Raw genomic sequence first — 26,447 nt, forward strand, 5'->3', positions numbered from 1 at the left:
GCATAAAATATCTCAATCAAGATAAACTTCCAGCTATCTAGACATGAATGCATGTACTTTGTCCAATGTGCATTTTTAACGTGAAGATCTGATTAACATTGATGTGTGCATTTACCAGGAGTCATTGTCTGTAGTAACTAGAACAGCACCCTTAAAACCAGGCATGGAGTCTCATACAGTCTATTAGTGTGGGAGGAGAAAGCTCTACACCAGCCCAACCTAAAGCTTCTATGCGCAGACTCCATTCATTTCAGATGGGAGCCTGATAACATCTTTAATCATGTAGATTGGCCAAGACTGGGCAATTACCATCCCAACTGTTGGCATTAGACGTGCTCAGACCAAACAAGGCCAGGCCAGAGAGTGCAGTTCACACTTGTCTCCCTCCGTTAGCCTTTCTGCCAAATAGAGGAGCAAGTTTCATTAAAAAATCCCACTGATCCCCAGCAAGGTGACAGCGAAGCTGGGCCAATCACAGAGCACGGGTGGAATCCATTAGTGGTCTGCAAAAGTAGGCCACCGATGGAGGTGGTGGTGGAGGTGGGGAGTGAGGTGGGTGAGACGTTGATGACTTACTCCCAGCAATAAAGGAATGCACACTCGAAAAATCAGGCAAAATCCGCTGTGAAGCCACATCGCTGCACAAACATCCCAGGTGACCGTGAGAGGAGTTGATTATGTCAGAGAGGAGTTTAAATGATGCATGGGCAAAGAGTTGTGGACCAAATTATGGGGCAATTGATCAAGCAGCAATTTTAGAATAAATTGAGTATTAAGTTTATTATCAGTTTGGATATGAGAGGAACATTTAATACACTTTGATATATACACTCCTAGTGATAAAACTAGCCAGATAGTATCATATTTAATATGTTGATGGGTACAAAAGCTCACTTCAGGTGAAGAGGAGAGTGACTGAAGGGAAGCTTATGAAATTCACATCAAGGACCATGAGCATTTTGTGTTCATTATCCTCCTCTGAATAGAAGGAAGGACAGCTACACACATGCGCGCCTATGTGATAACTCACACATTTCTCAATCATGGGCAGTTTAGACGGAGAAGGCTCAACTGTGTGCAACTGCTTCAAAAGGGTACAGACAAGATGATCAATCAAAGTCTGTTTAGCTGAGTGGCCCTGCATGAGCACTACGGCAGAGCACCTGTGGTGAAGTCAGTAATGAACGGCCTTCACAATGATTGATGCGCACACTGATCGGTTGGCACTTGCAAAATGTCACTGATTGATAAACGACTGGCAACGGGCAGTGTGCCAGGAATCAAAATCCCCCATTCTCAGACTGACAAAAATCTCCTCACTTTTCCTCCCCCATGAGAACAGCGGGGATCAATCATCAGGATCCCCCCCCCCCAGACACTACTGCTGTCTTTGGCATTGAGGGGTGCAGATGTGTGGTGTGTGTTTAGCTGGTACCTTCGCAGTAGGCGTTGTCGTCGCGGAGCGGCCGGAAGCCGTCCTTACAGCTGCAGCGGGCTGCCGCCTCCAGGTTCATACAGTCGGAGTTCTCTATGCAGGGGTTGTCCTCGACGCAGAAGTCATAACCTACCCAACAGAGGTCAAACGTAATGTAAACACCTGGAACTCACCAAAAGAAACAAGTTCCTGTGCTTTATGCTTCGCTTGTGAGCAATTACGTAAGTAACAGCATCTTTGGTTGTAATAATTTTGTTATCACTGTCAGACTACACTAGATGTCTGTTGTTCTGTCCAACAGCTATCTCAGCTCCCTGTTAACAGCCCAGCCAGTGTTTATGAGCACATATGTCATGCTGTTTCAACAGGAGAATAAGCCGGGGGGTGTAACTGCACCTCTGCAGATTTTACAGCATCTGTCTACGAGGGTAATCTGTTCCACCTCGGGGCACTTTAGCTCCGGACAGCTTGGGGTCACCACCGTGCGCATCGTCTGATCCTGTTCAAGGTAACAAAAAACATTATGCTAGATTTAGCGCTCTTTCATTTATTCAAAACAAAAAAAAAACAGTGTTTTTGCACAAATCTCCTACTGAGTGCCTATTCAGTGTCTACTCTGAATCCATGTGTCCTCATGCAAATAAAAATAAGACCCTGTGTAATACAGATGTTCATTAAATTCATTTTGCATAGATGATTGACATTTATGTTGGCTAAATTGAAATACAGAGAGCTAATTATTAAAAAGGGCTCACAAAGCCTACCACCCATACTCTTTCCTACATAATTGAGCCCCTGCCTCCACACAAGAAAGACCACAACAGGCCTTTAGCGAGCTGTCATCTCTGCTAGAATGTTTGTGGACTAAGTGTGTGGGTTGAGATCCAAAATAAAAAATAAAGCACTTATACAAAAATAACAGCATTGACACTCCATTGAAGGCTACTTACTCGGCACTCTAGTAACAAGCACATGCCGTTGTCACGAATGGTGCGGGTTTCACCTTCTACCAACTTCCTCCCACTGAAGATGCACACGGCTGCAAATAGACACAAACAGCACTGTCAACACAGAAACATGCACCTTTGTGATATTGATTAGTGCCGACATTTTATAACACCCTTCACCCAACCAGACATGACAGGCTAGTGGTTGGATTTATGGCATTTCACATAGCATGATCAAAGTGATTATGGCTCAAGACAGCGCATCGGGTAAGTTTGGCTTCAATGTTACAGAAGAATTTTAGAGGGCAGTGTAGCTAGAGTGGGAATGGACAAGGACGTTTCAAAACAGATGTTTGTTGAGGTGTACAAATCTCATTATCAGACACGGCACTCCAAACAGGACGCTGTGATCAAACCAGAGAAAAGACAAAAACCCAGCATGTGTGAATTGCCACAACCTTATGCAGATGCAGTTGCTGCAAGATGAAGCGTCAGAACAAGTGGCAACGCCAAGCAATCCTTTCAGCGCGTGGCGCACTCTGCTCATCACGTGCCTTCAAACGCGCAAGCAGCCCAAACTCTGGAGGGACACTGCGCGCAGCGATAAGAGGCAGATAGAAAGGCGAAGGCTCGCTGTGGAGCCTCTCCACTCAGCACGGAGCGGCGAGGTAATTAGCGTGCCTCTCGTCAATGCTTGTGTGACTCACTGACAAGAGAAGCGTGCTGATGAGTTGTGCATCGTGCGTGTGTGTGTGTGTGTGTGTGTGTGTGTGTGTGTATGTGTGTGTGTTTAGGGGAGTCTGTGTGTTTGTAAATGTTCCTGTTGAGAGGAATACTTTGGACTGATAAACCCCACTTCTTCAGGATTATCAGCACCCCCGCCCCTATGCACATGCACATAGTCCCACTGTTTTATTTAGCTCTCTAAAAAATGACCACAAACAGCTACATCTCCATCACATACATACATGACATACTCATCAACCAGAGTTGAATTAAATGGTATAACTAGCTGGAGAGCTGGTCCCTCGTTGCAGATTACGCTTGATGTGAGTGGGAGTTTGTGCAGTAGTGAGCTCTTGGCTCATGATGAAACTTTGCAGATGATGGACACACACACACACACACACACACACACACACACACTTTCTCCACTCAACAGTTACAATTATATAATGATAAGTCAAAACAACACAGCTATTTATTTTCACAGCAGTGTCAGTGCAGAGGCGCTACTGCTACCGAGGGAGAGCAGTTCCAACTTAACACTGAGCCTGCAGTGGAATGCAAACTCAAAGATAATATATGTCTCTGGCTCCCTATCTGATTGATATTTATTTATGTATGGCAGTGCTTTACACAGGGGGAAATGAACAGTGTGTACTTGTCAGTATTAACAAGCATGGGAAAAAAGATGACTTTGTATACGCAGTATATGAATTCCTTTCATCAGAGCAGCTTTTGGATTGTCGCAAGTCCATTTCTAGGGATCAGCCACAGATCTCCACTGAGATGCTGATAATGGAAAATCTGATAATTTTAAATGAAAACTTGCTGGCTAATATAATAAAGGGAAAACCCGAGTGAATTTAGGGGCAGCCGTGGCCTACTGCTTAGCGCTTCGGACTTGTAACCGGGGTTGCCGGTTTGAACTCCGACCAGTAGGCACGGCTGAAGTGCCTTTGAGCAAGGCACCTAACCCCTCACTGCTCCCCGAGCGCCGCTGTTGTTGCAGGCAACTGCTCACTGCGCCGGGATTAGTGTGTGCTTCACCTCACTGTGTGCTGAGTGTGTTTCACTAATTCATGGATTGGGATAAATGCAGAGACCAAATTTCCCTCACGGGATCAAAAGAGTATATATACTTATACTTATACTACATGTTTGTTTGGTGGATGTCATGGAGAAAAAACAACCTTTGGTGGATTTACAATGCAAAAAGGACCAAGTAAATATAACATAATGCTGGGTGCAGAGATATTCATTGTGAGTCGTCTGAAGTTCACATCATTCATAGTTTTTTAATTTTTTTTGCATAGCAAAGCCCAATATCATTATGACCTTCGCTAGCGCTTCTGTAACACGGCCATATAAGTTTTGTCAGTTTTTTACCACATTTTCGGTTGACGATTCCTGGGGCATATGAAACTTGTTGGGCATATAACCCCACTAGGCTGATGAGGAATAGAATATGGATAGATAGACGAAGTGTGACTTGCAGTTTACTAGGATTTACAGGAGTAGGGCATGGAGAGAACATGGGACATTTTCTTTGTGCAGCAGGTGGCAACACCATGCAGCAGTCATAACATGTACTGTTACATGTATGTTTCTTAACCAAAATCACAGTTACAGTATAAGGAGAGACCTTCTTGTGATACAAATAGAAGCTGCAGAGAAAAAAAACACCTCTGACACTTGACTTCAATCTTATACACCTTCCTACACATAAATAAAAACAAGCATGTTTCGTAACCTGCCACCCAGTTTTATGATCCTGTTTATGTAGCAGGCACAGAGGTCGGTGTTAAGACGAGGCTCTGCCTTGAATAATTTATTCATCTATGTAAATGCAACGGCTGACATCTCAGGAGACATGTTGGGATGTAGCTTAGCAACGTGGAGATGTGGTCAGTTGTCAGGCAGCCCTTGTGGAGGCGTGCAGTAAAGAGCTGTGTTGTCTTCAGGGGGGAGTGTGAACAGAGACCATGAGGCTGTTGGCAGTTAAGTGCTTGCCTAGTACGCATTGTGCACTGCCTGTGTGTATGTGTCTGTGAGTGTGTGCTTGCCCGTGTGTGGTGTGTGTGTGTGTGCCCATGTGTGCGCGTGCCTGTGTGTGTGCGTGCGTGCCCGTGTGTGTGTGTGTGTTTGCTAGAGTGCATACTCACGTTGGCACTCTTTGCAACAGGCTCCCTTCACGTAGGTGGGGGCAGTACCCGAGGGGCAGTTTGGTGGTGGGCATGAAATGGTTTCACACTGCACTGTGCCATTCTGTGAGAGGATCACAGGATCGGTCAGTCAACCCGCATCAGCATCAGCATCAACATCGATACAGCTTTTACACCCTTTAGTCCTGTCCTCATACATCTTTCTAGTATGTGAGTCAGTACCTGTCAAAGCTTAACATCTGCTTTGGCTTGAATGATTTGACCTCTTTAAAATGTTGAGGAGTGTAAAGCATGTCAATTACTGAAATGGTCCAACCCATTGTCTTAACCTGTCATTTGATAAAATTACTGTTCTATAATGTTACATGTGTTATGTTTCACTCATTGTATGGAATTGAGCAACAGGCAGTAATTCATCGTACTTAACATACTGAAAGGATATTTCTAACTCTGACCTCTCAGGTGGATTTCAAGACCTGCTGATTAAGCAGGCAGGCAGCGTACAAACTACATAGAAATCTATCCAACTGAGAGCCCTCAGCATTAGCACTCTGACCTAAATAATTTTCCTCCCGCATTCTATCACTGCCACACAGGTACACGACTAACCATAACTGCAATTCTCTTAATTGCAACCACTTTGGGAACTGACATTGCAAAGATTTGCTGGACGGCCTCAAGAAACCAATGAGCATAGGTGTAATTATCACCATTCCTCAGTCATTAGACGCAGTCTACCAAAAGATATGTAATTTTGTTCAATTACACGGTAGACTCCAGCTGCTCAAATACACACTGTTTCATTGTATACTTGCACGAGTGAGGACATTAACTACATGGAACTGCAATGCCATAGAGTGGCAGAGGGTGAAATGTGTTTACTATTGCCAGCAGACTCAAAACACCTAAACAGCACAGTCTTTGTGGAAGTCTTGTTTTGTGTGTGTGTGTGCAAGAGGCACTCTCAGACCTTTCAGATTTCTCAGAAAAAAAAATGTGACTTGCCCTGGGCCATTGCGACAGACAGACAGAGAGACAGACAGACAAACAGACAAACAGAGAGAGAGATAGAGAGAGAGACAGAGACAGAGACAGAGAGAGAGGCAGTGTGTCCCGAGACAAAAGGCACCAAGAAGAAAGCCCCTACAAAGTGACCCCACTGGGCGAGCCCACGCACACACACAGGAAGGGGCCCCCACCGTGCACGTGCAGTTCCTGCAGCCATCTGTCCAGGTCTCGTCCTGCCGGTAGATCACCCCCTTGACGCTGCAGGTCCGCTCACAATAGCAGCTATCCAGCCCATTCATCTTCTCCTCGGCCATGGACAGCTGCTCGCAGCGTCCACCATGAACAAAAGGCGAGCGGAGAGAGAGAGAGAGAGAGAGCACAGAGAGCAGAGGGGAGGAGAGGGAGAGAAAGAGAAGGAGAGGGGGAGCAGTGAGTGAGGGGAGTGAGAACCATGGGGAACATTATTCCTTTATTGTCAATAGGAATCACATTATCAACAAGCACTCCGGCGAGCCACTAGCAGGCCTGCTGGGAGAGGAATGCGGAGAAGCCCAAGGGAAAGGGGAATGAAATATGCGTGTAATTATTAGTTAAGTGGTGATTACTCAGGGGCCAGCATGGCCCTATCTGGATTTGGGTTTGCTGATCGCAGCGGACCAAATGAAATGATCTGAACTGATTGTTATTCCAAAACTGAGAAATAGCTTGATCAAACAGAAATGAAAACAAATGAAATGTTTTCCTGCAAATGCTGAAGGGCTCGAAGGTCTATTTACAGTGAAAAAGCACCATGCAATAGCTGAAATATTTGCTATTTATCTTGTGATGCAAGGCAATATCATCGGAGTGCACACATCATATTTTAATATGCACTTCAAAAGCAGCATAAAAGTCTGACATAAAAGCCCTCCATTACCTTGCTTGATGTTTTGGCTAAAATGTCTTGCAGTTCCATGATTTTCTGCACAAGTCCGTGAAAGTCATTGCATGTTGGACAGGCTGGAAACATGGGAAACATTATCATTAACAATAACAAGGCTTAACATATGCAGACATCATATCATATCCTAATTATTATGTGACATGCAGTAGCGTAGGCAGCAGACTTACTTCGGTTCAGATCTGGGCACTGGGAGATGTACCCTTGAGGCATGACAAGGATCTGGACATCTTGCATGGTACCCTGCAAGTAAGATGCAAGACATGTACCAAGATTGGATCCGGCAGCTTAAAACTACTTTTCAAATTTCATTCTGACAAGCTTTGATCCATCAGAAATGGTCATCATAAACTGAAACACTTTTGACAGGGAATGGCCGGGTCACTGCCATTCCACGATTCATCGGAGAGATGAGATGGATTTTCAAAAAGCCAGAGAAGAGAGGGTGACGTATAACACATCATCTCATCTCACATCTCGCACGTCTTTTAAGACGGCTTTTCAATGGTCTTAGGATACTCATGGTCATCCCTGAGAGTTCTGTCAGGAGAATGATTATAAAGTGACTTTATTAACAATGAACCACATCCTGATTTAAGGAGAGCAATAGCAAAATACTTGTGCCAGTATGGAGCTTATCTATATGTTTTCAATTCATTACATGAGTGAGGCTTAACAAAATGGTGTAATCATTTCCATTTGATCAGGATTGCTTTTAGCCATCTTTTGATCTTGGTTCCTTAATAACCCCCCACACACACACACCCCGTGACCTTGCTGATGTTCCCGCTCTCTGAACATGGCACATTGTGCTGCTAACCAGTGATGTGGATGTTAGGCATGCAATAACAATTTCTGTTTTCTCCATCTCAGTTTGATGAGCTCAAGCAGGAGATACAGATTAAATTTGTCTCAGGGGTCCTTAATTTGATAGCTCTCCGTCCTCCTGACATGCAGGAAGCCAAAGCCTTACATATACTCCCAGGGTAACCATGGAAACCTGGTCCATTTCATCCTTGGAGTATATTTATTTCCATTGGAGAGGGGAAATGGCACAACTTGTGAGAAATTGTTTCTGAAATTGCGGCGCCACTTCAATTCCGAAACCCTAAGTTCGTCATAAGGATTCTGTACAAAGGTGACATCGGGCCTGCTGATTCATAAAACACAATTCGCCACTGTAAATTTGAGCAAACACACTTATGCAGTGCCACTATCTCCTCAGAACTGACAGAGCATGTCAACAAGTCCTTAGAGTACTCTATCTAACCACATGATGAAGGGTTCTATCAGAACAATCAAGGTGATGTGGGTAGGCAAGCCAACAGCACACGCTTAAAAGAGGAACGCATCGGCTATTGACGTAATGGCAGAACGATGCGTGTGCGCTGAATGCAGACAAAAGAGGACAGTGGCAGATGAGCTTTCCTTTTCATGTGTTTAGATGAAGCACTAATCAGAGTCTCAGAGGAGGGGGGAGGAGGGGGGGGTCACTGACCCCCAGAGTCCTCCTTCATCTGCCAATTAACGCCAGGAAATCTAACAACCTGAGGCGTCACAGAGACGCTCTATAGGAGGCAGGGGCACGCAATCTGCCAGCATATATGCACGCACGTGCACACACACACACACACAGACACACGCATAAACAAGGGTGCAAAATGCATAACAGCACAAACACATTCATGTTAAACTCACACAGACATATACAAGAGCGCACACACACACACACACAAGCAGACACATGCGCACACACACACACACACACAAATAACACTGTAACCTTAGTGAAAAGGCTACAGGTAAATGTGCAATCTCATTTCTCTGTGACAATAGACATGTGCTAGAGGGAGGGATAATGGTAATGGGAGGGATAAACAAGTGGCTTGTTTAATGAGCGATGTTAAGAGATGATCTAATCACTCTGTTCCTTTTCTCAGTGCTGCAAGGTTATTTGGTCTGAATGTCATTATTATAAGCTGTCTGCAAGATTCTCTTTTTTCAGAAGAAGAAAAAAACGAGAGCTAAAATGTATGCATTCATTTCAGGGGGAAATACTTCATCGCTGACCTGTATGTGTTCAAGAGGAATAAAAAGGTTAGAAAATCACTGGAATTGCAACTTGTTATTCATGTGTTACTGAATAACAAAAGCAACACTGTGCAGTACCTTAAAGAACCCATGTGCACCATTTCTTTGTCCCAGCCAGAAGGATGTCCCTTCAGGAATATCCATGGATGGGACGTCCACCACTCTCTCGTAGATTCTAAGGATACAGTCCAGAAGACATAAGTAATGCAAATCCTCTGCTGCTCAGTATTATTTTTTCTTTAAATGTCAAACAGTAATAGAAAACCATTATTTCATGATCCCATTATTGCAGTATGCTGTAGCCAGCTAATCTTTCAATTTGCATACCTGTTGCAATCCACATGTAAGACGACATGAGAGGCGCTGACCGCCAGCGATACTTTATGCCACTGGTCATCGGCCAGAGTGTAGGGGAAGGTTTCTGTGTGAGGCTGCCCGCCCTGCGTCCGAAAGTGGAGCCGCACTTCATTTCTCTGCCCACTACTCTCCAGCTCCAAGAACCTAGGGAGCAACAGATGAGTCACTACATGTGGGACGAGACACGACCAAGCCAGACCAGACCAAACACAGACAAGGTCAACAAGGTCAAGGGAACAGCACACAGAAAACTAGAACACTGAAACCTAAAAGGCTGCAGCAACACAGGATATTTGATGTTCTCCCTTAGAACAGAATACGGAAACAAGGTCCCTCAGGTACCACTCCACGAGGAGAACTCCAGGTGCTGCTCTGATGATGATAGATGTGTCCATCCTCTCAAATGATGTACCATATGTACACAAATCTCCTGAGATTTAAAAGCGGCACCTCTCTGCACGGGCAACTATATTTGTACACTGCCATGTGTGTACAGAGACAAAAGCCATGTACATGTATATGCGCTGTGCGACGAGAGAGAAAATGAAACTGGAAACATGAAGATCATCCAGGCATTGTTATGCGGCAGGGCCACTCCCTGCCAATTGAGATTCACTCTGTGGAGTGACACTAATGGAGAGAAGCTGCCAAAACAGTCATCACCCAGCTCTTTAATGACAGACCATTCTTTTTAGACCGCGCTTGAAAGCACTATTTGAAAAAAGCCAATTACAGATATGTGGCTGTTGATTTGCGTATCTACAAACTGGATCTAATTAGTTTTTTCTTCTTGCTTTGCAGGGGGTTTTGGAGTGAGGATCCAGCAATAGTGAGGAATACCAATAAAACCTTGTCACTGCAATACTGTACAGTAGAGCAGGGAGTGAAGCAGTTTCAGACTGCTAATCAGCATAGGATGAGAAGTGATTAACAGCTATAAAGGTCTTTAAACTGCATTGATTAAAATGTGCACAGTTATATCAAGGCATACTGCAGCTTTGTTGTATTACATCTAATTCTCAGTCTAAAGCTGTGCAGCACCAAATAATAGTCCATTTTCTGTCGATATGTCCCTCATTTCTGCCTTTGTAGTAGAATGGCATTCAATTACTAACGGTGGAGCATCCCTTTACCATCAATTCAGAGTAGAGGAAAATGATCAAAGAAATTGAGGTCATTTCCAAATTACTCTACAAGAAAATGGCACTAGGTCACTGCAGAGAGCTAGTGACAAAAGCTAGCAACAGTAAAAAGAGTCCATGATGAACCAGAAGGCAATAGGAGAATATATGGTAATGTTTTATTTTATTTATTGATTTTAACAGTGAAAGGAGAGTCTGATGTTGATTGTCTGTCTTTTATCTTGTGCCTTTTTTTGCTTTTATATAGTGGCACTGTTGTCTGTTCTCTGTGTACCACTGAAGGAGAGATGCTGAACATTTCCATTGTACAGTTGCTGTCCAATGACAGTAAAACATATTCTATTCAATCTCATTTTTTTAGAAAAGATTCTGTCAGTTGTACACAACAACACTGTGTAAAAAAAACAAAAAAACTCCTAACACTACAGAGACTATTCAACCGAGTCTGACCATACAGGGAGGAATGACATTAGGGTGATGGGACTCCACCTTTGGTCAGCATGATGGATGGACAAGATGACTCCGGAGTTGAGGCGCTCCTGTTTGAGGGTGGCCACAATGGTGAACTCAGTCTTATTTTTCAACTTCCGAAGCATGCGCTCTGCCACATCCTCTGTTGCTTTTACATTACGGGAAGCTCCTGAGAAAATGAGAAAGGTGGTTACACAATATTCTCTCAGTGGAGAGCTCACAACTTTACTCACATATGTGAATCTATATTCATGCAAATGTTGAAAAGAGTCTGATTCTCTTCCATTGTTCTCAGTTTCATTTGACACGATAGTGATTATAGTGAAACTTGAATGGCTTCTTCAAGAACCTTGACATTTTTATTGTCAGTGTAAAATTATGATATCAAAAGTTAGCATACACAAATTATTATGCAGTGTGAGCAGCACTGCTGTTCATTTTCCCTTATTGCCACTCACTATTCACCACTGTAGCGATTTATTCTCCTGTAAATAGTTGTGGCTGGTGAATAAAAAACTCCTAGCATATGATTAGTTTAACACTTCCACAACTCCCAAAATAGAAGTAGAGCTGTCCCAATGCATCCTGTCATTCTTAGATGGCAACAGTACACCATTAACTGCATCAATTATTTGAACTCTTTTAAGTGTACTTGTAGTAGATGGAGGTTGTAAACCGACAATATTATGGCAGCACCTACTCGGTACCTGTGGATTGCAGTAGAACGAAATTACAGATTTGAGTCTTTCTTAAAAAGGTGCTTCTTAAGGCTAACACACAAGCACTTTGAACTGGTTATTTCCAAAAGCATAATTTTCAATTTCATAAATTTGTAATAAATAATAATAATATGTATTAATACATGACTTTCCTTAGTAATATCATGCTACGTTTACGTGGTATGCTGATGTATTATGATGTACTGTGAATCCTGTAATCTACCAGTTTTCCAAATGTATGATAATATAAAATATTGTGGATGTCAGCAATGATAATTATGATATATACAACACACTCTAAACTGTAGAGGTTAGGCTAGACCTAAAGGCTAGGTCAAGTACACAGCCATAAATAGTGGCATGTGCAACAGTTCCAGTGAGCTCATGGGTGTTATGTCATGTTAAAGACAATATGAAAGACAATCATCTGAAATGTCATATTATTATTTATTATTATTTTATTTATATTATTATTATTATTTAATTATTTATATTATGATACAATATTAGCCTGGGTTTCCCCATGCTGCCTTGTGCGCAATTTTATTTGCGCTGCTAGGCAGCCTGGATTCCATGGACCCGACTTTCACCTCAACGAAGGAACCAATCACAGTACGGAAGGGGGACAGCAAGATGATGACGACACACCGAAGCGGTTATGAGCTACGTACAGACGCATTTGATAGACATTTGTAGCGCCCAATAAACGGCTCTGGACATTCGTAAAGTACGTCTCAAATATGAGAAAATGAATGTGTAGTTCCCAGACCCCATCTCAATGAGATGAGGTCTGGCGTTAGCCAGGCTAATACAATATATTAATAAAAAAACATTTTTTAAAGGGCTCCAAAATCTTAAGTTGACATGACTATGATATTTTTTTTTCAGTAACAGCAAGGACTAACTTGAGCTCCTGAAGATTCTGATGCCACTTAAACAGATGCATCATTAAAGGATCACATTTCTCAGAGGCAGTGACATCAAAGGCTTGGTTCATGGCACCGTTTCACTCGCAGCAGCTGCATCTGGCAACAGCATTGTTTCTCAGCATACACATGCAACCCCCGTCTGGAGATAGGGGCCCAGGAACACAATACTGGCTCAGATGAAGCATTTGGCACAGTTGGACTAGATAGAGCATACCATCAAACTGCACACTACTTACTGACCAAAGGAGTTTAAGGGACTCTTTCTGTTCATCATAAACATACTTGAACTTCAACTTCGAGCTAACTTTCCAGCCTTATTTCGACTATCAGATCATGGTTGTGTCATTGACAGGCTTGCAACAGGACAGAGTGACAGCCAAGAGACTACCTCTGTCTACTTATTTCCAGACACAATGGGATGGAATGGCCCATGCTATGTTTGTCTGCCGTGAGAGCTCCATTACAAGGCTCTCTCTCTCTGGCAGAGGTGGGCCCCTTTGATCTCCACCCAAAACCACAGGCTCAGCATCAGGGAGCGGAGCGAGCTAGACTGACGGAGACAATCTTCCACAGGGACGCGTGCATCAAAACCCCACTGTGAATCCGCAGAGACCGCCACTCCTACAGGGCTCTCTCACACACACCCACACCCACACACACCACACCACCAACAAAAGCCTGGGAGGATGCTCAATTACCCTTGCAGAAAAAAGCCGTCAGAATAAATTAATTTCTCTTCCCCTCCTATGAGGGTCAGTCTCTCCACAGCTAAATCAATACGATGCTTAAGAAAGGCATCGGTCAATTATTTATCGGCAGATCTTGGCAGGGGGTGACCACCTGCTCCGACTCTCTGCTTCAACACTTAAAAGGGAGTCTACAAATAGCACACACCGCCATTCATATCATCAATGCCCTAATGCAAACTTTTGAAGTTGTCATATCAGAAATAAAAAAAATCAGAGTGCTTTTTTGCATTCTAAAGAAGGAGACTTAGATTAAAATTTAGTAAAACGGTATATGAAAAAAAAGACAAAGCACAGAACTACAGGCTTTGTTTCCTCACCGCGGGAACAGTGCTCAAGGCAACAGACTGTCGGCCTGATCTTATCCTCAGGACATGCCGTTTTAATGGTTTAACACAAGACAGCAGATTCGACCACTTGGACAGACTCTAATCTGAGAGGGGGAAAAAATTCAAGTAATATCTTTCATTTTCCCTGTGTTCTCTCCAGCTAATCTTTGCACAGGGATGAGCCCAATCCCCATGAACACTGGCAGGGCTGATGCTGCTCCTGATCTGCAGACTTTAGTGTCTGGTGGAGGTAGGTGTGCTCTTACGTGAGTGCTTCCTTTGTTTCCTGCTGCCTCTCTTTCCTCCAAGCAAGAGAGAATAAAACAAGAGAATGAAAGGAGAGGAATGAAAAGTAGCAGAGAGAAATTGACTCTGTGGGAAAGCCACGGTAGAAGCTCTCAAAATGTAAGCATTCCATCTAAAATGCGCTTGACTAATCACCAAGGACATTAAAGTTTTATTCCATTTAATGCTGTTATGAAGGTTCGTTTTCCAGCTTGGGAATACATTTAGCATTTGTGTTTATTAAACCTCCAGCTGTGCAAAGAAAAACCCATTTTACAAAACCTTTTGGAACTGTTTAGATAGCAGAAATGTTCTCTTCTGGTAGTAGTTGTGTTATAAACAAAATCTCTACCACTACCAAAAGACATCTGTTATATGGTGTAGTTAATTCTCAGACTCTGAGACTACCTCTAAATTATTCATGAGAAAACACACAGGCACAAAAACTATTAAACTCAGGCCTCCATTAGGAAAACTTGGCTGCTCTGCAGGTTTGGTGCACGTAGTTCAAGCAATCGGCTCGTATGTGTCCGCATTCCTCTGGAACAAACACAAGCGTTCCGCCAAGGGCACCTTCCAAAACTGCTGGGGCAGCGCTTCAACCCTTACGACTTCAAACAGCCCTGCAATGAAGCGTCAGTGGGGAGAAGAGCATGACACTGACTTTACACTGTGTGCACTGTCACACACACACACACACACACACACACACACACACACACACACACACACACACACACATACACAGACTTCTTCCATGCACAAATAATGGCATGGAGGAGAGGGCCATATCGCACGCACATCAGCAGCTCTGGCACAAAAGGGATCAGATTGACCTGAGACTGCTGAAAAACAAATGCCTCGTTCACCTTCCAAGAAGCTGTCACTGGTGCGGTTGCACCAAATCAGTCAGAAGCTTCAGGCTTGTGCTTTTTTTTGTTTTGTTTTGTAAACAGGGGGAAGCGATTTAGTGCTTGTTTTTGGTGGCTCTTGGTGTTTTTTTTAGTTTGACAGAGAGGCCTCCTGTTTGCCTGGCCAGTCTCCATTAAGAGCCTGGGTGTCTTCCATGGCCCGCCGCCCACACAGCAATTGCAGGCAGCAGCACACACCAACATACCACCAGCATTACGTTCGCCCTCCAACAGGCACCTAATGTCCTTCCAACACACTACTGAATGCCCGACGACCGGATCGTGCCAAGATCTCCACTTCAGCCAGAGGAGCCGAGGCACAAGTTTTTTGGGGCTGCCAACATGCGGTGTATACTCATGCTGGGGTAACAATTAAAAGTGAAACTGATCTGAAGTCACTCGCTGGTGGCACTCCCACACACTTGGCACAGAGGGAGCGAAGTTGGCGTCTGATTGAGGGAATCAAGGAGGCATGTACACTGGTACAGCCAACAAAATGAATAGATTATGAGGGCCTTGCATGAGAATGCAGTAGCATCTTGTGTTACATGGGAACACATACAGTACATGCACATGCACACAGCCAGCCTCCCCGCGGTTCAATACTTGTGTCTCTACACAGGCATTTCTGCCACCTTCTCCCAATTACTGTGCAGCTGAAGCTTATCTAGCCGAGAGCTGTTCATTTTTCATTTCAGCATGTCAGTCCCAGAAGCATTCCCTTGTAATGTCAGTCAGGGAGCCCTCACACGAACCAGCAACAAAAAAAAACTCCTGTTTCTGCATGTGTATGTATTCTGTTCATTAATGTGTGTGTGTGTGTGTGTGTGTGTGTGTGTGTATTTGGGATTGTAATGCACACTTGAGCGCACATGTTTGTGTGTGTATGTGTGTGTGTGTGTGTGTGTGTGTGTGTGTGTGTGTGTGTGTGTGTGTGTGTGTGTGCATTTCTTCTCTCGCCCGTTGGCACTTCCGCAGATTCATTCAGCTTGCCATCTAATGAGCGTGGCAATGTCATGCTGCTTCCACTAGCATGCCACTATCCAATTCATTACATCCCATCAGATGGCAGGTGTGGCAGAGATAGCCCCTCTGTGTACTTAAGAGAGACATCCTAAATGACCGCTAAAAGAGGACACTGACTAGAATATCATATCTGCCTGCACATCATGCATTCTCAGCCAGATGCAACCTCTGCCACAGAGCAAAGGAAGGTCTCTCAGTTCCTGTTTGCTGCTGCTGCAACTGTAATTAAGTCAAGGACAATTGTCCACCATAAGACTATACCACCATCTTTTGATAAAAAAAGATTCAAATTAATTCATTCACATGAACACTTTGAGGTCATGCATGCTCCATTACCTGACAATTTTCATAGGAAGCAAAACCAACAGTTTAGACAAGCTAAGACCTTAGCTATATAAGCAACAGTCACCTGCTGTGAGATACTTGCCAACAAGAAATATGGCCTTATCCTCTTTCTCCTAGCATGAGGTAGGTAGAATTTGGTACAGGCCGTAGACTGACTGTAGGAATGTGCAGGTGATTCATGTGAGACACAAAGGGAGCATGTTGTGTAGTCAGCTCCATCTGAAGCGAGCAGTTGACTGACTGCCGACGAGTACCGTCCTTGTATCACACATCTGGACACCACCACAGGTAATATAACTGATGACGACATAGCTGTGTATAAATATCTGGAGTCAGATGCCTAGTTTTTTCCTTTATAAACAAGCATTGCTGTGTTGTGGATCCCAGAGGAAATCAACACAGCATCAAAGACGTGACAAGCTGGGAATGAGACTATTGTGTCTCCTGTACAGTATAATAAACACTGTATGATGGTACTGGGAATTGGTTGACATCTGGTCATAATTCCCTTGCTTGGTGTTGATAAACAGCAATTTGTGAATAACCACAAAGAGAACGGCACTGACACACTCTTCCGTGACAATGTTATCTCACTTTCATTGCCAGAAAAGAAATGTTGCCCTATAGGTCTATAAGTATGATGTCGTAAAGTTCTTCCATAGGCATTATGTAAGCAAACAGCATCCCACACATATGCTGCATATATTTATACCTTAAAGCATATGTGAATGTGCATAGTGCATACAGTGTATAAGAGTTCTGTAATGCAAAGTATTTGTAGTAGGCTGCAGGCCCTAACAACAGCTGAGCATCCACCACAACTCATGACTCCTTTCTCCCCTCATTGCATTCAAGATTAATAAACAGCACCCTGTGACCAATATCTCTCCTCTCTAAAGTGTCCTGCTGTCAGCCATGACAGTTATACTGTCTGGAATTCTTTGGGCTCATTAGTAGGCATCCACTACTAAGACCCATAGTATGATTCATGCTCTCTTTTCTAGGGCACCATCTATTGTTTGACAAATAATCCAATTAGGGACAAATGCTGTGCTCTGTAGGCTCTGCTTTTGGGTGTATCTCCTTCTTGAGAGTGTTCTTTGTTTCCACAACTGATGACTGTTTTCTCTAGGCCGTGGCCCCTTTCAGCTCCAAACTACATCTAGGAGCGATGAATGAAATTGGTCATTTTAGGCATACTTAAACTGGAAATAGTTATTGTGTTACCACTATGCTTTAAGCACCTTTGTATGTGTGTGTGTGTGTGTGTGTGTGTGTGTGTGTGTGTGTGTGTGTGTATGTGTGTCTGTGGCCTGTGTGGTACTTCCGTGGATTCTCGAATCATTGATTTAATGAAATTTGGGGGGAACGAATGGCAATGAATTATTTCTAGTTTCCGAAATAATGACACATAGTTGAAGGTTGAAGTTGATCATTGCTTACTCATTTTTTTAAAATGGAAAACTATCTATCCATCTTGTTTTTAAAAAAAAAAACATTATCATATTAATATTTCAAATCGCTGAGAATATTCAGGAAACAGTTCTCACTACAATAAGAAGTTTTCTAGAAATTCCATCAATGTAATGAAGCATTGGGGTTACCTTGGAAAAGGAAAGCTCTGGACTCGTCATGGAAGCCTTGGACCTGCGAGACTCCCTCAAAAGCAGTCTCTCCAAGCAACAGCTCACTGAAAACGTTGATGCGTAAGGCTGGGTCAACCCCAAATCCCCAAACTGAAAGGGACGGGGACACAGATAATTATACACCGATCACGTATAACATCCGACCAGAAAAACACTAAGGTGTACATAAACAATAATACTGAGTTAGCCTACATGTCGAAGAGATTGCAATAGTTTCAAAAACGCCTTACAGTTAAAATCGCCGTTTTTATTTTCCTTGCGCAACACCCAATAGCAATTAACAGATTGTTATCTTACCTGAAGAAATACAAAATAGCCCAAGCGCAAAAGAAAGTCTAGGAAATCCCATTATTAAATCAAGATTAGTCCATGTTTTGTCCCAGTTGAGAATGCTATCTTGAAGAATCACATGCGAACGATGTTATCACACCAGCGCTTTACATATCCTGGAATACTGTCTGCTGCATCACCAGAACTTTGGGGGAAAATGCACGAAAACAATGCTGTCCATTAAAAAATATTCCAATAACAAATGTTCTGTTTACAGTCCGTATGCCTTCAGCAGAGGAGGTGGATGTAGAACTGATACTATGCCAGATGCACCAGTCCGTAGATTACTCGCCCTTCAGCACAACCAGCCACTGCCACCAGTCCAAGCAAACTGCGCGCTCATACTTGGAATATAGAAAGGTGAAGAGTATTTTGCAAGGCACCTGAAGCCCCCTGGTGGATACTTAGGCTACTGCCTCACGCCTCCGTTGAACATTTCTGTTTGTCGACGCTATAATAAATTACTTTGGGGTGTGCCTTTGAAAGACTCGGAAATCAGAGCTGATCTGACAAATCTGTATCAGGACATTTTATAAACTCTTACAAATACGATTAGAATGAGATTTTTGTATTTTCTCCAAGACACATGAACAGAATCAAATTAGATTACACTGGAGCCTGTGAAAATCAATATGGAGTGAAAAATAAATCTTCACTTTGAGTTTCATATAAGAAATTGCATTGATTAATGAGGCATCAAGAAACATTAGCTTAAAAGTTTCTTGGCCTTAAAACTGCCTAAGTGCACATGGAAACAATCACATTCTCGCATCCTCATGTTCTGTGGTTAAAACGGGTAGTTAGAGCATTAATGTTGTTTCTTCCTTCACAGTGGAGAATTCATGCTGGCCAACATGTTGTTAAACATTAATAAGGAACAATCCTTTGCCTACTGACCCAAACCATTTACATCCATTTTAAAACCAAACTGTTTCTTGTCTCCAATGTTACTTTGACTTGTTTTTAAATAAGAGTAGCCTGTGGCGAAAAAAGGTAAATTAAGTAAAGAGTAGTCTGTACCGACACTGTGGTAGAAAAAAGGTAAATTCTCTGGCATTAGACTGAATAGCTACACCACATGGCTCAAGCTGGGTAGGAGAGAAGCTCTCGTCACTCAGAAGTTCTATAATCCACTTGCATGAACTAGGCTATGCTGGAGAGCTTGGCTGCTGGTTCTGCTTTTTGATGGAATGGCATTTATGGTCGGGCTCAATGTGTCTCACAAGAATGGCTCCCACTTGATATCAATCCAACTGCTCTGCAAACAGCATAATTCTCTGTTACTGTCTTCTTGCCAGACGCCCTACCCCCATGAAAAAATGGCTGGAGAAGTATTATATCTCGGAAGTTGCAGTGTTTCAAAACAAACACATTGCCAGCTGGATATTAGGCAGATCATTTTGTGCAGCTCTACACCAAGCCCAGAAACTGTGGTCCAGCATAGCTGTGGATCCTGGGAAAAGGCTTCGGTTGGCCTCTTGGACTAGCTGGCAGCCAAGCTACAGGAGAGGGTGTTATCATAGTCAGCCGTGTTTTCTTGAGACAAGCAGGCAGTAACTGAGATCTTTTTTTTTTTCTGCTTGGTCAAAGACATCGCAGTATGTATATGATGGTGGTGATGGTGAGGGTGTGTTTTAAAGTTACTCTGTAAATCCACATAGTCCAGATGTAGTTCATATGCTTTCCAGTAACAGAGAGAAAGGGGACATGGTGAGAAATATGATTACTATAAATTAACATCCATAACACAGTATCAAAGTACTTGCAAACTATCTGTTTGACCTACATTTGCTGCCATAAAACTTTTATGCGCGTGGCGAATACTTTGTTTAATGACCAAATAAAGGCTTAGAAAGTAGTCCAAGGTTGTAAACAAATGGACAAATGTACACTCTTAATGACCTGAACTCACTCTATGCTTCTCCATGTTCCAAGTAGGGTTCTGTAAAGTGAATTTCATATGGCACCAGCAGTGGAATTTATGCATAATTTGTCTTCTACCATCACAACTATTTAAAATGTATTTGACAAAGTCACTGTATGGCATGTAAATATGTATACATTTTGGTCCTATAGCATCACATTTTCCACCCAACTGTGTCACCATTAATATTTGAGGCCTCCATATGTGTAGGTTTGTGTATGTGTGTGCATATGTGTGCATACAGTATGTGTGCCTGTGTGTGTGTAGGTATGTTTGTGTATGTGTGCCTGTGTGTGTGTGTGTGCATATGTGTGTGTGTGTGTGCATGCATGTGTGTGTGTGTGTGTGTGTGCGTGCATATGTGTGTGTGTACACGCACTACAGTGCCACATCTGCAGCCTGCCTGCAGCTCTCAATTCATTATTAATGCAGTGTTTCATCTGGACCCAGGCTCGTGAAATGGAATTACATAGCATTTCCCACAAGTTGTCATTTCCTAAAGTGCCATTGGGAAAATACAATCATTTAAACATGTGCTCAGCCAAGAAAGAGAGCAATGTAATTTGAGCAGAGGCTCCTCTAGAGGACTCCCTGGTGGGGGAAGACAGCTATGTGACATGCTCAAACAGGGGGGGGGGGTTCAGTCTAGCCATAACCCTAACATCGTACACTCAAAGTCTGAGCTGAAGAACACACAACACATCGATAAAATAAAAAAAAATGTGGAGGCCTCATCAGTAAATGGGCATGTGAACTTTTAAAGAAATAAGTGATGATGTCTGCGTCCACCCAGCTCAACATTTTCAGCTCAAAGTTCCTTCAGTATACTTGTTGGCTTGTAGTTCATATCTCCTTAGTTAACTCAGTATTGTTTACTTTGAAATGCAAAACATGCAGCATATAAGGTTCAGTTTTTAATTAATGTGAATGTGGACTGCTGAGGAGCAGTGGAATATAGGGGGCAAAAACAGGTGCAGTGGACAGGTGTTGTACATGACATAGACCGTCAGCATTTTATCACATTTGCTGGGGTTTCAAAAGAGTACAGCTGTCAGATACCTAAGAAAGCAAAATGAATGTCATTCAACACATTCTAACGGGTCTTGTCTTTCTGCTGTTAGATCTCCGCTCTATGGTTAGTGTAGATGGTGGGTGTAACCTTAATTTCTCCGCAGTAGGCAATTTCATGCTTTGACAACAGATACAGTACAACCCTTTTTCATGCTTCTCAGGGAAGACCCAAGGAAACTTACGGATCTAATGCACTTGCTGTTGGTCATGTTGGAGCACTGTGACAGGGATAATCTGTAGACAACTCATTGCAAGGACCAACATTTTTGTAGCACCCTTGTTTGCTATACTTACTCTACATTGTTCACTCAAGGTTACCTGTACCTTGTTCACTCTAACATGCAGTGTTAGATTTAAGTTGAGCAAAGGAGACGTATACATTCTAATGTGGTAATCCACTGGACCAGACTGCAGAAGGAAAACTGCTCATTCAAACATTTAATTTTGCAGTCTCCATTCAGACAATTTGACATGATGACTAACTGAAATTAACCTTATAAAGAGGAAGATGCCGAATGCTGGAGACAAGAAATTTGTCCAGGCCATCAAAGATGGATACATTCTGGATGAATTTTGTATTCAGACTAACTATTTTGACCATCTCTTTGCTTCATGTAAAAATAATTATTGTCATTTGATAGCAATTATTGTCACTCAGGGTTATTTCATGATTTTTTTCCTGTATAAGCCACTTATACATACTTGAGATACTGTATAGGACCAACAGAACACCATTCTTGTGTGGTTCCACTTAAAACAATGCTGACCTCTGGTGGAGCAGAAGTGTGCCTACATTGTCACTGAGACATTATAGTTTTTCTCAGTCGCTTTGGTGCTTTTCTCACATCACTATTAACATTTGCACAGCAGTATTGCATTTCTCAAAACAATAAGTGCAAACTGCAAAACCTAGTGGATAACCTGCAAAAGCACGTCACTTGCTCAAAATGGATAGTCCATTCCTCAAAAGCAAGTATTTATGTCAATGAAACTGCCAGTGTCATCAAAATGAGAAGTCTTGACACCATCGTTTATGAACAAGACAGTCAAATGGCTTTGTCATGTTTTCATTACGACAGTTTATGCTCTGAGTGTTTTCTCATCCAAAAAAAGGTCAGAACTCGGTGACTAACTGAAAATGCTCAAGACAGCACTATACAGTACTTGTACAGCCATTTGAAAACTACAGTAAAGTTACAAATTGCTGTAGTTAGGGGAGTAAGTGAGCACAAGACACTGAATATGTACGTTTCACAGTTTTACTGTATATGCTCTTTGCAATTCTACAGCATTGTGACAGAATTTGATAACTAGTTCACCAATTTTGTATGTAATGACTGAAGCAATGAAATGAAGACTATTAGTTTTATTGGTAACGACTATTCAGCATCTATAAGTATAGTTCATTTTGACTGACATGATTTTGTTCAGAGGAAGGAGAAATTGCTACTATGATGTGCACAAATGACTAAATGTTGTGGAGGTTGAACTAATACTGTAGTTAAGAAAACATAAACATTTTTATTTTCGAAGGGTGTGATTTTTAGCCTAACTTAGCTGTCGCTGCCATCTTGAAGGAAAGGCCTAACAAGTCACTTAACGAATGCAGCGCAAACCACAGTCAATGAATGCTAAGGAGAGTAGCCATCTGCTTTCATACAAATGCATGAATACTTAAGTTTGTGACCATATACTGTAGGCTAGTGTTGATATTAACATTGAAAAGGAGACCCAAACAACTTGTATAGTCTAATTGATTGCTCAAGCATAGCCTAAAGCACTGAAATGTCAGGTGAAACATTACATGAAATGTTGCCAGAAAAACTGCTGCACACATGGGTATAAGAAGATAGTGAGAGTGTGATGACTGACTATCCAATCGTAGCAATAGAGTATCTGGTCGTGGTGAGGAGGAATTTGAATTCAATGGCCGCCCCTAATTTGAGCCCGAATATACAGAAGAGCTACATGAGCTCGACACCCCTGACACACGCTGTGTCATGGAGAATGAAGATTTCCCCTCCCTAATAAACCTAATAAATATGAAAGTGGTGGACACAAGGTGCGTGGGCCCTTGAAGCTCATAAAGGAAAGATATTTGGAGCCCGGTGAGAAGGCTGTGGCAGTTTTCAAAGACAGACTGAATTCTGCTTGGAGGTAGCTCGAGCAAACTTGCAATTGGACCTAAAACTCAACAGAGATTTAGCAAATTGGTGCTAAGTAGTCTGAAATGGAGATTGTCTGAGTGAAGTGAATGTGTATAGTATAGTAACACCTTTGTCTGGAATTTCCAGTCAGTATTCCTGGCTACAATGTGTTTACCAAATTCTATCAATATAATCAAAAGGCACTCGGGTTTGTTAAACTGATACACAGCCAGAGACATGGTTTCAAATAAAAAGTAATTTATTAACAAAATATATTTATAAAACACAAACAATAAGGTGGGGATCACATTGTCCAGCAGCAGCAACCATAACCAGAGACTTTCTAATGAGAAGACACAGCACTAAAAAAAACCTCCATAGAAATGCATGTTAGTTTGTCTACACATCACACACCTTCCGCGGAAAAACGTTGACATGTGAATACATTGAGCCAATCATGTGCTGTATTGTGAATACATTGAGCCAATAATGTGGTGTCTTGAAGACATGTGCCAACATGTGTTGTGATCTCGCAGCTGGAGCAAGATTGGTGTCGTGAAGCCTTGCGCACATGCATTTCTGCCGAAATAGATGCCCGATAAGTGCCCAAAAAGCGTTGCAATATGGCCGCCGAGTGGAGGGACTTGCCTAAAAGGACTTTGCCGTAACGCAACGCAAAGACCATAATTAATTATATCTCATTCCTAAGTAACACTAACGGTTTGCCTAAACTGACAATTGAATATGATCGCATTGTGCTTTGAAAGTTGAACCAAGTTCATCGCTCAGCTGAGGGAAAAAAAGTCAAAATTTTCGAGAAACAAAGTCAAAAATCATTTCTGAGATTAAAGTCAAAACTTGTGACTTGAATCTCAAAAATTCTGAGATCTTTTCTCAGAATTTTCAAAGATATTTTCTCTTCATGTGGCCCTAATACTCTTCCATAACACATAGATCCTGAGAGGGTTGGTTGTCTTTTTATTTTTAGTCGTGAAATAGACAAGTGGTTGTCAATTATAGACTTGTACATACAGTTTAATGAAGAAGATTATACAGAATGTGCCTTTGGAATTTGGAATGTGCCTTTTGGATGAATCGTTGCTGATAACGGGCAATGTAGATATTGCATTAGCGATTAGCCATTTTTTTTTACAACAGTCGAGAACACTTTTGCAATTATGTAAGCACATGATGTAATCTGAAAACTGCTGCCCTGATTATAAAAAACAATGCAACTGATCTTAGCTGGTATTCTGTCTAATTGAGTGGAATGGAAATTTGACATCAAACGGTAATGTATATTATTTATGTCCAGGGCATGATTTTGAAAAGGGTTTTAAAAAAAATACAGCTCAGCCCAGTGCCCACCCAAAAATATGGTTTGCACAATGCCCCTGCATACCACAGTGCATAAAGTCGCATGATGCCAGCGTATTACATATGCATTGATACAATTATTCCAGTCTTCTGATGGAAGGTTCAAGTAATGTTTGGTGCTACTGAGGACTGAAGTCAAGGCCACTGCTATGATTGTCTACGGGAACCATTTTGGTTTACCATAAAACCATTTGTACACATCATGGATTCTCCGATATACCCTCTTCCTTAGGTGTTGACTAGCCAAGCAGACGTCATGAAGGAACTGCTTGTAGCTCTCTAGCTGTCGGGGCCTTGCATACAGATATTTGCGCCAGGTAAAGTAGTTCTGGTAGGTGCTTGTGTCAAAGTCAAGGCGAGAGAGAGACTGCCAGAGCCTTAGCATCTGGGAAGTCGCTCACATGGATGAAACAGTCCTCGTAGTTTTTTTTCGGGGGACCAAGCACCACCGGAACGGTTCCTGAGACTAGTGGGTCATGCAAGGTCTTTGTGATGTAATCTGGGTGTATGCTGTTCTCAAAGGATAGGTGGAACTTACTGGAGGCTATAGAACCTTTCAACAATAAAAACAAAAACAATGCTTGAACATTCTATTTGGTTCCCAATCTACTTCCTCTGCATTAAGATAACATATGGAATGTTAAAACGGAAGCCTTGTGGGGCCAACTATGATGCTGATAATGGAACTTGGTTGGGGGGGGCGACGTTAAACCAGATTCATTTTTGGAAAGGTGGGTGGTCACGTGGTGGCAGATTGGCCAGATCTGATCGGATGGCTCTGTGGTATTAGAACGCCCTCGTAGTAAAAATATAAAGTAGTACATGGATATATAAATACAATAAATAGAATATTAGAATAGAACATATAAAATAGCATAATAGAATAGTAAACAGATTTAACATAATACATCTCTTTTAATATTGATATTGAAATAATTTAAACTGAATTGAATGACTTTGACCTGTGAAATAAAATATATCTTTTTATTATAAACTTTATCCACGAGTGTGTGTGTTGTCTTTGGGGTGAGTACTAGAATCTGGTCTAGAAAAAACCTACACCAATCTCCACTGAACCTAGATATTAGACTATAGACTGTCCCTGCACAAGTATAGGCCATAGGTCGTGCAGGTTACAGAAAGTTGGCGAGCCAGAGCCAGGAGATTGATTAATTAGCGTTTCAGACCATATACTATCCCACTGACCACACCTCTCTATAAAAAATATTTTAAATTATATATTTTTATTTTAGAAATAACACGGTCAATATGGATCTTTGCAATCAGTATAAAGTTTACGGACAAAACTGCTTATTAGTTGAAGGCATCAATGAAATGATCTCTAATGAAATGATAAAAAGTTTTTTTGAACAAAATGGTGAG

General features: G+C 42.2%; 1 protein-coding gene across 1 annotated transcript in view; it reads right to left on the reverse strand.

Moving 5' to 3' along the window:
• The window catches only part of nell2a (neural EGFL like 2a), a 59,600-nt gene extending 40,734 nt beyond the window's left edge, over window positions 1-18,866 (reverse strand). The window contains exons 1-12 of the mRNA XM_048258019.1: window positions 18,513-18,866; window positions 18,174-18,305; window positions 11,298-11,448; window positions 9,637-9,810; window positions 9,388-9,484; window positions 7,389-7,461; window positions 7,195-7,277; window positions 6,470-6,598; window positions 5,271-5,373; window positions 2,386-2,474; window positions 1,832-1,934; window positions 1,436-1,564 (exon numbers count right to left, since the gene is read on the reverse strand). Coding sequence (XP_048113976.1) covers window positions 1,436-1,564; window positions 1,832-1,934; window positions 2,386-2,474; window positions 5,271-5,373; window positions 6,470-6,598; window positions 7,195-7,277; window positions 7,389-7,461; window positions 9,388-9,484; window positions 9,637-9,810; window positions 11,298-11,448; window positions 18,174-18,305; window positions 18,513-18,564 — 1,315 coding nt within the window. The 5' untranslated portion in view covers window positions 18,565-18,866. The remainder of the gene's footprint in view (window positions 1-1,435; window positions 1,565-1,831; window positions 1,935-2,385; window positions 2,475-5,270; window positions 5,374-6,469; window positions 6,599-7,194; window positions 7,278-7,388; window positions 7,462-9,387; window positions 9,485-9,636; window positions 9,811-11,297; window positions 11,449-18,173; window positions 18,306-18,512) is intronic.
• Window positions 18,867-26,447: the final 7,581 nt, after the last annotated feature.

This window comes from Alosa alosa, chromosome 11 (assembly GCF_017589495.1).
Source record: "Alosa alosa isolate M-15738 ecotype Scorff River chromosome 11, AALO_Geno_1.1, whole genome shotgun sequence".
Taxonomy (NCBI): Eukaryota; Metazoa; Chordata; class Actinopteri; order Clupeiformes; family Clupeidae; genus Alosa; species Alosa alosa.